We start from the raw sequence: 15,243 nt of genomic DNA, 5'->3' as shown, positions 1-15,243 counted from the left end.
ATGTCACATACTTTAAATCAAATTTCCCCAATTTGATGACCTTCAGGTGCATTAGACTGAAGTTCCTATAACCCTCATTCCACATACTTGTTGGCCCCAAGGTTATGAATGATGGTTGATTTTATTCAATGCGTTTGGAAAGTGCCATGATGGAAGGCAGCTCTTCATAGATTTCTGTATGACTTGCACTCAGCATGATTCAGGCAGGGTGTATCATATGGATAACTGAAGAATCGCATGATAGTACGCATGATCTAATATAACCTCCTTTGTTTACTCTTTGATAGGTTGTATGCGCCGAGGGCCATGTAACCAAGACCTTGAACTATCTTGAGATGAGTCCTTCAAGTGTCTTGAAGACTGGACCATATGGTAGCTCTTTCAAACCCCACTCACTCAGCCCTGGCCGGATATTTTCCAATGAGCCATCCAAAGCCAAGCTGGACCCTTTTGGTGGTGCACTGAGCCCTTGGGACTGGACCAAGAATCAGACAGCCATGGAGCACTTCAATCAGCGAGCCAAAAGGAAGCCCTCAATGAAGGCCGGTCGTACCAAGAAGATTTTTGGATGGGGGGACTTTTATTTCAACATCAAGACCTTGAAGTTTAGCCTCCTTGTGACAGGCAAGATTGTGGATCACATCAATGGTACCTTCAGTGTCTATTTCCGACACAACTCCTCCAGCCTGGGCAACGTCTCCGTGAGCATTGTGCCACCCACCAAAGTTGTAGAATTTGACGTGTTGGTGCCTCCTATCCCCACCCAACATCTCCATCCCCAGCAGTCCACCTTAGCTGAGCCAAAGGAATCCAAGACCTTCAATTGTCACGTGGAGTATGAGAAGACCAACCGGGCACGCAAGAATAAGCCCTGCCTGTATGATCCATCCAAGATCTGTTTCACTGAGCATACACAGAGTCACGCAGCCTGGCTCTGTGCTAAACCGTTCAAGGTCATCTGCATTTTCATCTCATTCTTCAGCATTGATTACAAGCTGGTTCAGAAAGTCTGTCCGGACTATAACTTCCAGAATGAGAATCCCTACTTTGGCTGATGGGTGGACTGGGCCTTTGAGGGATGGGGATGCGGGGATGAAATAAGTTGTGATTTTTATCAAGCAGAGAGTCAGAACTTTGGATGACCGGGGAAGAAATATACGAACTCCCTACCATGCTTGATAGGACAAAAACAGCTGGTTTGGTTTAGGAACTGGATCTTGTTCCATCAGACATTCCACTTCCAGTAGCCAGTGAATTTCCCAGGACATTAGGAAGATGAAGAGTGGCCAGAGGGACAATATTGTTTTCACAACTCATTCATCCCCTTTCTGATGCCATTTGTGAGCATCTCATGGGGATTCCCTGCAAGATGAAGAAATAGCTTGCTGTGGCTGTATCTCTTTTGTGCATACATAACCCCTGCTGCTTTGGTAGGGTTCTTACACTGACTACACATCCCTCAGGATCATACCTCCCAGATGGAATGTGAAGGTTCAGGTAGCAGTGACAGATATCTCTCTTCCTCAGGCTAAGTCAGACATCATCCAGCTGAGTTCTCCTTGGAATTCCCATTGGCCTAATTGAGGGTGGGGAAATAGAATATTAACCAAGGGCGCTAATTCAGGTCTCATCGGATAACACAGAAGAGCAAATGTCAGCAGGGTTGAGGGACACTTGTCTAGGGTGGGAAATCCAGCTGCATGAGCTTTTCTGTTCCAATAAGAAGAGATGAAATGTGGAGGTAGCATCATATGAAATATGGAAATCTCTCAAGTGGAATTAAAGAGGGTACTTGAGATGTGAGTGAGATCATAGCATATGGCATATGCCTGAGCAGAGCAGAAAAAAATAGGAAATATGTAAGGTAGTATGTTGATGCAGTCAGGACAGTATTGATTGTGTCGGGGTGTGTGTGTGTGTGTGTGTGTGAGAGAGAGAGAGAGAAAGACAGAGGTGGGGGAGAGAGGGAGAAAGAGAGAGAAAGTAGAACCATGACATCCAAACCATGTGTAAGACAGTGATTGAAATTAATCAAAAATAAGTATATGTGTGCAAAACCTAGAGCATGTATGTATAGAAATTTGTGCCCCATTAGGCACCTACTTGTCACCTTAGTGACACGTGCCCATAAGATCTTTTTGTATGAGTAGATAAGGAGAAACATACAGTATGGGTTGAATTAGGTCTGCAAATTTGCAGTGATTGATTCAGCAGATCACTTCACTAGATCCTTGATCACAGATTAAAAGTTGATTGGCAGGTCCAAGATTGAAAGGATGTAACCGGGATGAGCGTAGCAAGTTTTTTCTTCCACTGGATTGGTTGTCTCTCCAATTTTCCTCCTAAATGAACTGACTTTGGATTTAATTTAGCAAAATAACAGAGTTGGAAGGGACCTTGGAGGTCTTCTAGTCCAACCCCCTGCTCAGGCAGGAAACCGTATAACATTTTAGTCAAATGGTTGTCCTATCTCACAACTTCTGGAGGCAAATTGTTCCACTGTGGAACAATTGGGTTTTCTTTATAGCAGGCAGAGTCCAGTGCAGGTAGGATTGGGAGTGCTTACCTTTAAGCGGCAGCTGTCTTTTAAATGTAGATTCTCCACCACATATGAGATTGGAGCTTGCTCAGACTCAAAGGCATTTTTGGCTCTGGTGGGCTGCTATATAGTTAGAGATGCTCTGTATTGGGGAGGCAATAAAGAGGCTTTTCAGAGCAACAGATAATTATATTTGCTTATTAAATTGCAACCACCCTCTTGTTTAACAAAAGTCCAGGACATCCCTTCAATAGGCGCAAATAATATTTTTTACAATTGGAGCAATGTTTCAGCAATTTAGTAATTCCCAAGATGCAGGTTGGGTACTGACTATATCATTAATACCAATGTTCCTGATACCAGTTTTCACTTAGTCTTAAGGGATGGAAAGGCTATTTTCTTAGAAAACATTCAACAGGATTGGGTGGTTGTGTTATATAAAGCAGGTCATTGGGTTAAACCAGAATATGATTTATTTTGTTTGGACATACCGTATTCTGTAAACTTACAGACTAAGCTTCGTTAATTTAGGTTTAATTTAGGTTTAGTTTATAATGCAAGCCTTACCAGAAAATGATTGTTCTCCGCAACTCTGACAAAAAAGACCAAAAGAAATTAAAAAAATAAAACCATTAGTTACTCCCCTTCTATTTCTTCCCTTGCTCAACACACGACTGAAAGGAGCTTTATTTTTCTTGGAAGAGTTATTCTAAAAGCAATTTATTATATTTCTGCTCTGTTACTTTGTGGCATAGAATGGTATGGAGGCTTTAAAAGAATATATGGGAGACTTTTTTGGATTATCTGGTATTTGAGCAGCTGGATGACTAGATTATATTCTGGCTACTTCCAATTCTTTGATGTTGAATTTTCTTTATATTTCTTATTGCTTATCGGTTGCTCTCCTTGCAACGATTACAAAAACCAGTTCAGGAGGTGTGTAAAGGCCAGATTTTGTAAATCAACAGAGAAAGGATAAGTTTGTGTTTTGACAACATTATCTTCTGCTATACTAAAAAAACATACCACTATTTTTAAAAGAACAAGTACGGAATATCACATGTTTTCTGAACAGGAAGAGTAGGTGAGAAATCACATGCTTGATTTCTCACCTGCTCCGCTCCTACATCAAACATTTCTTGCCTTTATAAATCTAGCTCATCAAAAAGAAGAGACATACTTAACCTTTTCCTGACATCTAATCTGAATGCAGAATTTGGATTAGTTCATTTGGTTTTGCTGAAGTAGAATAATATCCAAGCATTTAATTATTTCCCCAAATTCCAAAATAAGTGCAGTCCCAGGAGTACATGATATTCCTAAATGTGTAGTTCAGCTACAGGAGTTAAAACACTAGAAATTATTTGCTGTTCAAATGTCCAGATCAAACCTAGCAACCTGACCTGGTTTCTTGGAGGATGACTTGCGTTTTAACTTGCACCTTTAGCAAAGACAGTTTTGGCCTAGAAAAAATTACTTTGCCTTCACCTAACCCGGGTGTCAGCAACCCGTGGCTCCGGAGCCGCATGTGGCTCTTTGGACCCTCTGCTGCGGCTCCCTGTCCCATTACTGGCTGGCCCCACCCCCTTGTCCTCCCCTCCCAGTCACTCCTCACCTGGCCTTGGAAATCCAAGAGATACAGAGAGAGAGGGGAGAGTGGAAGAGAGAAAAATACAGAGAGGGGAAGATATAGAGGGGGAGAGAGAGATATAGAGGGGGGGAGAGAGAGACATAGAGAGAGGGGGGAGAGAAAGAGAAAATGTTTTTGTGGTTCCCGGTGTTTTTTAACAACTGGTTCTCTGCCCTAATGACCAGCTGGGTAGGCATGGCTAGGGGAGTCATGTGACTGGGTGGGAGTGAGTGACGTGGAGTTGCCCATGCCCACCCAGATTTTGTGGCTCTCGGTATTTTTTTTTTCCTGTGGGAAACGGGTCCAAATGGCTCTTTGAGTGTTTAAGGTTGCAGACCCCTGACCTAAACATATATATTTATTTCCACAAGTGAAACATTTGTGATACAACAGTGGTTAGGCAAGTTCTATCTATCAAGACAGGTTCAGAAATGAGGAATTACAAACACCTATTAACAACAGGTGTCAAATCCGCAGACGCTGTAACTTCCTGTTTAGGACTGATATCTTGGAAAGCTTTGTGCATGTTGTTTACAAATAAAAAAAGATGCAAAGAAAATGCATTCATTAGAAATCATGGAATCAAATGTTTATCCCAAATGTTTATCTCAATGGTGAATCATCAAACCTACATTGGTTTTAGTGCACAATTATACTGCTAGCTACATCAAAGTTAAAACAAAATTGCAAACAGCCAAAACTCTGTGAGAGATTGCCTCTCAGCTATTATATTTGGTGCGTCATACACACTGCCATGAAAGGCAACTACCCTTATCTGAGAGAATCGTGCAGGTGGTTGTGTCCATCACTGACTGCAATAGCGTTTGACATTAAACAAACAGGATTAGGCAAGTTTATGGATGAATCTGCCTAATTCCACCTAAGGTTTCCCAGTCATTTTATATAAAGGACACAATTTCCTTTTACCGTATCTGAATTCCAAATGCAGGCTTTAGTTCATTCACTGAATGTATTCCAAGAATGCACATGTATGTTTTAGATTTCAGACTTTATGGGGTAGCCATCACAAATCATTCAAAATAGTCCTGTTATTTTTATTTCTCAAAGTTGTACGCCACCCATTTTGCCAAGGGCAACTCTAGGCAGGCTACAGACTGAATAAAATGTACTATAAAACAGTACAAGAATAAATCATAACTTTAAAATTAAGTTAAAAGAGTCATGTTATGCTAGGTTAGAATGCGGATTAGATTAGCAGGCTAATTCTGCTGACTGCCAGCAGTTCGATCCTGTCCTTGGGAGGTTGGTAAAATGAGCGCCCAGATTGTCAGAAGCAATATGCTGACTTGTAAACCTCTTGGAGAGGGCTGTAAAGCACTGTGAAGCAGTATATAAGTCTAAGTCGGGTGTCAGCAACCTGTAATTCTGGAGCTGCATGCGGCTCTTTGGGCCCTCTACTGCAGCTCCCTGTCCCATCACTGGCTGGCCCTACCCCTTGCCCTCCCCTCCCAGTCACTCCTCGCCTGGCCTTGGAAATCCGAGAGATACAGAGAGAGGGGGAGAGAGATACAGTGGGGGGGGGAGACACAGAGAGAGATACTGGGGTGGGTGTGTGAGAGAGAAGGGTTTTGTGGTTCCCGGTGTTTTTTAACAACTGGTTCTCTGCCCTAATGACCAGCTGGGTAGGCATGGCTAGGGGAGTCATGTGACTGGGTGGGAGTGAATGACGTGGAGTTGCCTATGCCCACCCAGGTTTTGTGGCTCCCGGTATTTTTTTTTTTCATGGGAAACAGGTCCAAATGGCTCTTTTGAGTGTTTTAAGGTTGCAGACCCCTGGTCTAAGTGCTATTGCTATTAGGCACTCCATGATATTGGGTACTAAGAAACTATGAATGATGATTCTCCAATGCAGATTGGAGCTAAGCAGCCACCTGGCTACACTGGAACATGTCATATTGTCATATAACCTCGCCAGGGGGAGCAGACAAAATTGATATTAGCTCTCTAAAGGGCCCTGCTAAGGCTCCTAAGTCCAGAAAGATGCTCAGTTATGCAGAATGCTGATGGTGCACCAAGAATATAGCTATGATCTCTTTAAACAAAGACAAGAACTGGATCTAGGACTGCATGAATATCACATATACATCTCTCGCGTTGAGCTATGGCACAAACTGTGGCTCCGAACGCTATTTTCAGCTTGGAAGAACCATAAGCCCTTAGTTGGCAAGGTAGCCAAACTTGGAAACAGGCCAGCAGTCACTAATACAGCATATATCACTGGCTTACAAATACTTGAGCCGAGGTGGCGCAGTAGTTAAGAGTGCAGCACTGCAGGCTAATTCAGCTGACTGCTAGCTTCAGTTCGGCAGTTCAAATCTTACCGGCTCAAGGTTGACTCAGCCTTCCAGCCTTCCGAGGTGGATAAAATGAGGACCCAGATTGTTGCAGGCAATAGGCTGACTCTGTAAACCACTTAGAGAGGGTTGTAAAAGCACTATGAAGCGATATATAAGTTTAAATGCTATTGCTATTGCTGCTTGCAAACGCTTTCCAGGAAGGAAGCACAAGATTAAGGAAAGAGCTAAACTGACAGTTGGTGGACAAATCAGAACAGCAGCGATGCAATATTGTCCGTGCACTGGGTCATATACAGAAACAAAACCTTTTCTTGGTTGGCCTGTTCCATTCTTGCCTTATTTCTACATCTGGTCTCTTCCTGTCTGCTGCAGCTGATGGCATAAGAAGCATCATTACATAAGCTTTTGCTCTTAAGCTCCCATTACATTGCCTTTAACATCCATTTCATGCCTCAGATCATACCGAGCATCATATGGTGCGCTGCGAGTCTAAATCCTCTTAAGTGATTATTCCAATTGCATCTGTCTGGTTGCTACAACACTCATTTGCGAGACTATTGTGAGCATGTATTGATGGGTATACACAGAGGCAAGGATGCATGTTACACATCTACTTGTGTGTGAGCGAGTTTAGTTAAATGGAACTGCTGGATGAGGTGCACCAGAGAATGTTAAGGGTCCCTCAAACAAAAAAAAAAAACACCTTGTGATAGATTTGGCACCCCTCTTAGGGAAGTTGTAAGAGGCTTGTAGAGGATATGGGTCTTTTTGCTGGGAGGACAAGTCAAGAATTGGATATGGAAACGAGCCACAACCTCTTCTGCCTGGGATTAGCAGGAATTCTGTGCCTACAGTACAAATGAGATCAGATTATGAGGAAGTGAGAGTGAACTGTCATTGACTCTCTTGTGGATTCTCTTCCCATTCCATCTTTTGGGACTGTCAGTCATTTTCCGCTGTCATTCTATCTATAAGAGTGTCTGCAGTCCGCAGGCAAGGAACTGGAAGCTGCTGAACCGGGAAAGCTAGCAAGGGGCCGAATCTGAGCTTTACCAGGGACGGTCACACACACCCTCTGCAAAATATCTCCCATTCCCTTGCCTTGACTGTGCCCTTTGCCTGGATGGGGGACTTCCTCATATTTTTATATATTTAAGTTAAATAAAAAGAGAATAAATGGAAGCCACGGTGTACTGTTTTTATGGGTATACAATAGAGAGGCAAGCATACAGCTAAAATGGAAACGGGAAGCTTCCTCACACCAGTTTAGAGCAGGGGTCCCCAACCTTTCAGACTTCAGGGACCACTAAATTCATAATTTTAAATCCCACGGACCACTAATATGATCTGCCTAAAGACCTATTGGGTGGGCGTAGCCAACTTGATGGCCAACTCAGTGTCATTCACATGGAGGGGCACCTCGCTGGCCTCTACTCACCCCTCTCCTGCCAGCCACTCCTCGCCTCCCCGCCCGGGCTCCTTAGGGCCCCAACAGGAAGCAGTTGTTGGAGCTAAGCAGCCATCATAAGAAAGAGTTGGCAAAACAGCTGGCTCAGTTCAAATCTGACCGAGAAGGAGGCTCAGCAGAAGCACCTCACTCAGGACTACGAGCATAGGCTTTCCAAGCAGAGGGAAGGCCTGCAGGAGTGCAAGTCCAGATGCCAATGGATGGAGGCTCAGTGGGCTGAGATGGTCAGCCAGTTCCAGGCCATGATGCAGTCCCACTGGAACAAGGCCCTCCGTCTCCTTGCCACCAGTGGCACTTCCCTCCAGCCTTTGCCCAAAGTCCCACACCAGGAAGCTGAAGCAGACCCAAAGTCAGAATTTCTGCCCCTCTCCAACCCGCATAAAAAGACCCCAAAGGGGGAGACTCTCTGCAGCAACACAAACATTCATTGCACATATCCAGCCAGGGGCCGTAGTTTGAGGACCCCTGATTTAGTGCAATATTTTAAAAAATGCAAATAATTTTTCTGTGGACCACCAAAATTTTCCCACAGACCACCAGTTGGTGACAGCTGGTTTAGAGGATGAATCTCTCAAGTTTAAGATGACCTGCCTGGGGTAGAATCATAGGGCCTTCTGTGGGCAAGGGATATGCTTTGGCCCCGAGTTCTTTGCCCTTTAATAAAGCTCACTTTTCAGATACTAACATGCCATACTGTACTGCCTCAGGCAGGAGAGAGCTGACTTTACTTTCACCTGCTTTTTACTGGGACTTTTGTGATTTACCTTGAAACACTTTAAAGTAACATTTTGTGTGCATAAAGCAAGGGGGGAGGGTGGAATTTAAGATCTTTTAGTAGTCCAGATGAATGCAGTTAATGGATCAGAAGTGTTTATACAGGGTAGTCCTTGACTTACAACGGCTCATTTAGTGACTGTTCAAAGTTACAGCGGCACTGAAAAAAGTGGCGTGTGACTGTTTTTCCACAGTTACAACCTTTGAATCATCCCCAGGATCAAAATTCAGACGCTTAGCAACTGGTTCATTCTTAGGACCGTTGCTGTGTCCCAAGGTCATGTGATCCCCTTTTGTGACCTAACAAAGTCAATGGGGGAAGCCAGATTCTCTTAATAACTGGGTTACTAACTTATCAACTGCAGTGATTATCAACTGTGGCAAGAAAGGTCGTAACATGGGGCAAAACTCACTTATCAAATGTCTCGCTTAGCAACAGAAATGTTGGGCTCAATTGTGGCCATAAGTCGAGGACTACCTGTTATTAATGGTTTTCCTGCCTTAAAACTAATCCTTTTATTTGAAATATTTAATTACTCCTTTTTATTATTATTTGAAATATAATATTTCAAATAATACAATACAATAATACTGTATTGTTGTCTTTACAATAATATAGTAAGGCAGTCAGATCAAATTAGCAAAGGAAAAAATGCAACTTTTTTTTAAAAAGCCTACAAATTAATTAACTATCAAGCTGACTAAATGGATTACAAAGTGACTTATGCTTTGAACAAGAAGAACAAGAGACTGGTTCCCAACCCTTTACATAAGCTCTAGCTTCTTTGCCATTCATATAATTTATCAAAAATGTCCCAAATTTCTTTAAATAGGTCCTTACTTCCATTCGTACTTCAACAATTAATTGCATATGTTAATTTTTTTTCCAAGAAGAGATATGAACCAGATTTTATTATACCAAATTGCTAATGCAACTCTTTGAACTTTTCCCTCCAGAATCTAGCTATTAGATAACAAGCATTTAATAGGTTTTGTCTTCCAAGGGTGGCATTAAAGCTTCTTTTATTGTTATTGGGGAGACCCTTTCATAGATCATGAGGTAATGACTTACCATCTTCAGTATATGAATGAAGGGAAACTTGATTTCAAACAGCAATGGTGGCGCAGTGGTTAAAATGCAATATTGCAGGCAAACTGCCCACCGCCTAGAGTTTGATCCTGACAGGGTTCGATCCTGACAGGGACATGATTGGCTCAGCTTTCCATCCTTCCGAGGTCGCTAAAATGAGGACTCAGATTGTTGGGGGAAATATGCAAATAATGTTGACATTGTAAACCACCCAGAGAGTGCTATAAAATGCTATGGGGTGCTATATAAGTCTTAAGTGCTATTGCTGTTGCTTTTTTTAACTACTGTTAAATATTCTTCAAGGTTTAAGCATATCGGAGACTTTGGGTCTATTGCTCTCCCTCACTCCAAACTACCTCACTAGATACTGCTTCCTTGGGTTCCTGAAGGAAAAATTGCATATCAATCAAAGCAGATTTGAAGGTGAAAGGTATATTGAGACATTCGCCTGATCTAAGAAATTCAAACGGGACTTCTGCCAATTCTCATTTCCTCACCAGCCATATTCAGAAAAGCTGCTTTTCCATCTCTGTCTCAAATACACTGATAATTCCTTCTCCCCCCGTTTCCTGAGATAAGCAGTGGTGACTGTCCTGTCAGTGGCAGAAGGCAGAGAATGACAACTGGGTCTTCTCACTTACACACCCATACCTGAAATGACACACTTGAAAGGAGGCGAAAGCACAGAGAACCAATCTGTTTCCATGAACCAAAACTTTATCGAAACCCTCAGATGCTGGCTTCAAGGCACAGCACAAAGAGCTGACTCCATCCTGCTCTTCAAGGAAAGAAGGCAGGACTTTCAGCTGGGAGATATGGGCAAAAGCTTCTAAGCAGCTCTCTTCAAAGGGCTGTCGGCACCTGGCTGCCAAAAACAGGGCAAAGGCCTCATGGCCTTCAAGATGAAAGCAGCGAGCTCCAGAGTGGGACCTGTGAAGCTTTGGACAGATTGGTGTTATGCTAAGTGAGCTATACAGAGCCGAGGTTCACAGCTTGTGCAAAAAAAATCATTCCAAATCTGAAGAGGTAAGAGGACAGTAGAGCCAGTTTGGTATGATGGTTAGAGGGCTAGAGATTGGGAGTTCTAGTTGCACTTTAGGCATGGTCATCACCCACAACTTCTGGAGGCAAGTCATTCCAGAAAAAGAGAGAGAGAGTATATCTCTATTGTAAATATATCTATATCTATACTAGCATCTCTCTCTCTCTTTATATATCATCTGTCTGTCTGTCTGTCTCTGCTTGCCTGCCTGCCTATCATCTATCTATCTATCTATCTATCTATCTATCTATCTATCTATCTATCTATCTATCTAAAAAATTAAAATCTCGGGTGTTTTCCCGCGTCATTGTAAATAAATTGGTTAAAATATTTAAAATCCTGGTTAAAATCCCAGCTTAAAGTCTTCTAAAAATCCTTGCAGAGCACTCTGCAAGGTCCTTTAAAACCTCAGCTAAAATCCTACCAGTGACTTTAAAAGTTTTTCTTATAGCAACGTTTCGACAGGCTCACAACCCTGTCATCTTCAGGCTCTGTTTCATTTAGAAGCTATGGGTTCTCTATCTATCTATCTATCTATCTATCTATCTATCTATCTATCTATCTATCTATCTATCTATCTATCTACCTACCTACCTACCTACCCACCCACCCACCCACCCACCCACCCACCCACCCACCCATCTATCTATCTATCTATCTATCTATCTATCTATCTATCTATCTATCTATCTCATTTATTCATTTTGTCAAGTACGTATTAGATAATATGTATAAGTATAAGCATGAATTGAATACATAAAATGAATACAATTAAAGGGAACATTAGGACAGGGATGGTAAACATGCTGGTGCTCTTATGCACTCCCCTTACATTCTTAGGAATGGGGTGAGGTCGACAGCAGACAGTCTAAGGTTAAAATTTGGGGGGTTTTGGGATGAAACCACAGAGTCAGGTAGTGCATTTGACCACTCTATTGCTGAAGTCATATTTCCTGCTATCTGTCTGTCTGTCCGTCCATCCATCCATCTTATCTCTCTCTCTTTGGAATGACTTGCCTCCAGACGCTGTGGGTGCTCCAACACTGGAAGTTTTTAAGAAGAGATTGGACAACCATTTGTCTGAAATAGGGTTTCCTGCCTGAGCAGAGGTTGTACTAGAAGTCCTCCAAAGTCCCTTTCAATTCTGTTAATCCACTTCCAAAATCTTGCCAAGAAAACTGCAGGGACTAACCCAGGCAGTTGCCAGACGTATGACTTAAAGGGACACACAGACCCAGACACACAAAAAGGATGTCTGGAAGTTTGTGTTATATTGCTCCTTGCCCTACATTGTAGACCTGGTGAGTGACATGGATTTCCTATTCATCCACACAGCAATTGAGACTCTACTTCAGTATAGAACAGTTGTATTTTGGGTGCTCTGGGCGAGACAAGAGGGAGAATTGATAGAGGAGGTTTCTGAAATATATTTGTGGAGAACGAATACGTTCCACCCACTCCTGCCCCCAGTTTAATATTTGTAGTACATGGATTATGTCCTAAAAGCCAGATATTTAAATCATAGGGTGAATCCTGTCAGAGCAAAGGGAATACAGCAAAACTAATAAGCAAGGTTGCTGGCTATTGCTCTGAAATCTTTCAGTGTGATGAAACGTTTGCATTCATGGGATGTCATCACATAGTAACTCAGATATTTGTGTCTGTTCCAAGAACCGCACCATTGTCCAGCTTTCCCATCCCACCCCTCTCAAACCAATTTCGTTAGTCCAATCTTCTGTTCCCCCTCTAGGCAGCAGAACAAAGCAAGCTGCTGTTAAAAAAGAGTGTTTTTATCTATGGTAGCTTCTCTTTATATTAAACAGAGTTTAACCATTGCCAGAAAAGAATTCACATACATTCTGGTCAGGGGTGAAATGCTACCAGTTCGGCCAAACTGGTAGTGATGGTGGCGGGTGGTTCAGAGAACCGGTAGCGATGGCAGTGCGAGGCTCCGCCCACCTGCCCAGTCATCGTTACTTCCTGGTTTTAACCAGGAAGTAACCTGTTTTTTACCCTCTGCGCATGCGCAGAAGGGTTTGCGCGTGCACTTCCGAACTGGTAGGGAAGGTAAGTAGATTTCACCCCTGATTCTGGTTATAGGTCACTGATGTATTTGTTGCAAGTCTAAGTAAAAGAGGATATATTTGTATCCTCTTTTACTTAGACTTGCAACAAATACATCAGTGACCTATAACCAGAATCAGGGGTGAAATCTACTTACCTTCCCTACCAGTTCGGAAGTGCACGCGCAAACATGCAGAATCTGCAACGTTGCTTTGAATCCATGATTTAAGATTCAAGATTTCTGTCTCTTGATGGCTAGAAACCAGGAGACCGTGAGTTCTAGTTCTACCTTAGGCATGAAGCTAGCTGGGTGACTTTGAGAAATCCCTTTCTCTCAGCTCCAGAAAGGAAGCAATGGCAAAACAGTTTTCAAATCATGCCAAGAAAACTGACTCAATGGGAAGAGAGAGAGAGGAGAGAGAGGGAGGGAGGGAGGGAGGGAGAAAGAGAGAGATCTAAGATCTAGTTCTTTCTTAGGCATGGAAGTTGACAGGATAACTTTAGGCCTCTCTCTCTCTTTCCATTGTAATAATTGTAATAAAATTACAATTTTAGAAATTTACTGAACACATTGTAGAGCAGGAGTGTCAAACTCAACGCCCGGGGGCCGGATTCGGCCTGTGGGGTGCTTAGATCTGGCCCATAGGGCCACCCTGGAAACAGCAAAGGACCGGTCTGCAATGCCAGCGAAAACGGAGTTCAGGAGGGCCATGTGCTGCCCTCCCGAGCTCCGTTTTTGTTGGCAGAGGGTTGCAGGAGGCCGTCGCAGCTGAAAATGGAGCCAGGAGCCCGTTTTTGCTGGCAGAATTCTCTGGCCACCACAGGCACCTCTGACATGAGTGATGGTGAGCTCGCCACGCCCACCATGGCCACGCCCATCCCAACCCCATGAGGTCAAACAACCCTGACGCGGCCCTCAATGAAATTGAGTTTGACACCCTGTTGTAGAAGTTCACCCAATAACTGAGCTGGGAGTGACCCTATTGAAGGGAAGATAAACTTTCCCTCTTGGAGTATTGGCAATTTAAGAGGGATATTCTCTACCCAGAAAGGGGATTGCGTTAAAATATTCCCAACAGGAGCAGAGGGCCTTGCCTTGCATTTCCTTTTTTACTACTTCGAGTGTTTCAGTAGAAAGAGTTTATGCATCCATAAATAAAAATAAAGTTGCATGGGCTCTACTTTTGTTCATTGACACTGAATTAACTGGTGTTTTAAATAGTAACCTTGAACAGCCTGCTAGATCGACCTTCTACCTTGCTGAGACTGCAGGAAGTCCCTCTCTCAGCTTAAGATATCCAGCTACACTTCACACCGAGGAACAAAACTCTGCTCAGCACACCTCAAGGCATTAATTCCTCAAATCATTTACACTTTTTCTTCTTAATGGAAAAGAAAATGGAAAGGAAAAAAAATGGTTAGTGGAAAAGTACCTTCTGCAAAGACACCTCGGTGGAACGGCCCACAGGAAAAGGAGGTTATATAAAGCACACTTTCATGGAATGGATACTGCACCAAGGTGCCTTGTGAATGAACACCGTAGAGAAACCTATGAATGAGACCTCATGCCAGCAGTCAGGTGACCCATGTAGATTAAACTGTAGTTCCACTCGTGTAAAGACATGTTCGATTCAACAGCATCCTCAGCAGAGATGGGATTCACATAATTTACCTACCGGCTCGCCCAGCACCAAAAAGGTGAGAGGGCACGCGCTCACTTCACTCGCACGACTCACCTCCACGCATGCTTGCACGCGTGCCTTCTGCGCATGCGCCTGACCTCAAAAATGTGCCTAAATAGGACAGCGTAGAGCCGCCATAGAACATGGCTAAATAGGACAGCATAGAACCGTTTTTCCGCTACCGGTTCGCCTGAACCAGTCTGAACCAGCTGAATACCACCTCTGATCCTCAGACCAAACAGATAATCCTTGAGATGGAATTAACCTTCTTTCAGAACCAGCACTTAAATGTGAGAACTGAACCACTCCCAAATAGTATCCCCATATCTCTCCCTGTGTCGAATCTCAGTCAGTTAGCCCTCATTTAGCTCATTACCCTGTCCAGTGTCCTGGTTTAATACCCAGACTGCAGTGGTGGGTTCCAACCGACATTACTACCATTTTTCTTTGTGCACGCACTTCGCGCGGGATCGCACAGCTCAGCTGGGCATGGGGGGGGGCAGGGATTTTTGCTACCGGTTCTCCGAATCACCCGCCGCCATTGCTACTGGGGGCATTTCATCCAGGGCCGGATTTAGATGAAAAGAGGCCCTAGGCTATTCCACTTATGAGGCCCTTTCACCTATACTGAAAGTG

General features: G+C 43.4%; 1 protein-coding gene across 1 annotated transcript in view; it reads left to right on the top strand.

Annotated features, from left to right (window-relative positions):
* Positions 1–1,055, top strand: part of NXPH4 (neurexophilin 4) — a 105,500-nt gene extending 104,445 nt beyond the window's left edge. Inside the window, exon 2 of the mRNA XM_070934988.1 lies at positions 288–1,055. Coding sequence (XP_070791089.1) covers positions 288–1,055 — 768 coding nt within the window. The remainder of the gene's footprint in view (positions 1–287) is intronic.
* Positions 1,056–15,243: the final 14,188 nt, after the last annotated feature.

This window comes from Pituophis catenifer, unplaced genomic scaffold (genome assembly GCF_029215685.1).
Source record: "Pituophis catenifer annectens isolate HBS135680 unplaced genomic scaffold, rPitCat1.0.hap2 SCAF_2, whole genome shotgun sequence".
NCBI lineage: Eukaryota > Metazoa > Chordata > Lepidosauria > Squamata > Colubridae > Pituophis > Pituophis catenifer.
This window is presented reverse-complemented; position numbering and strand designations above follow the sequence as displayed.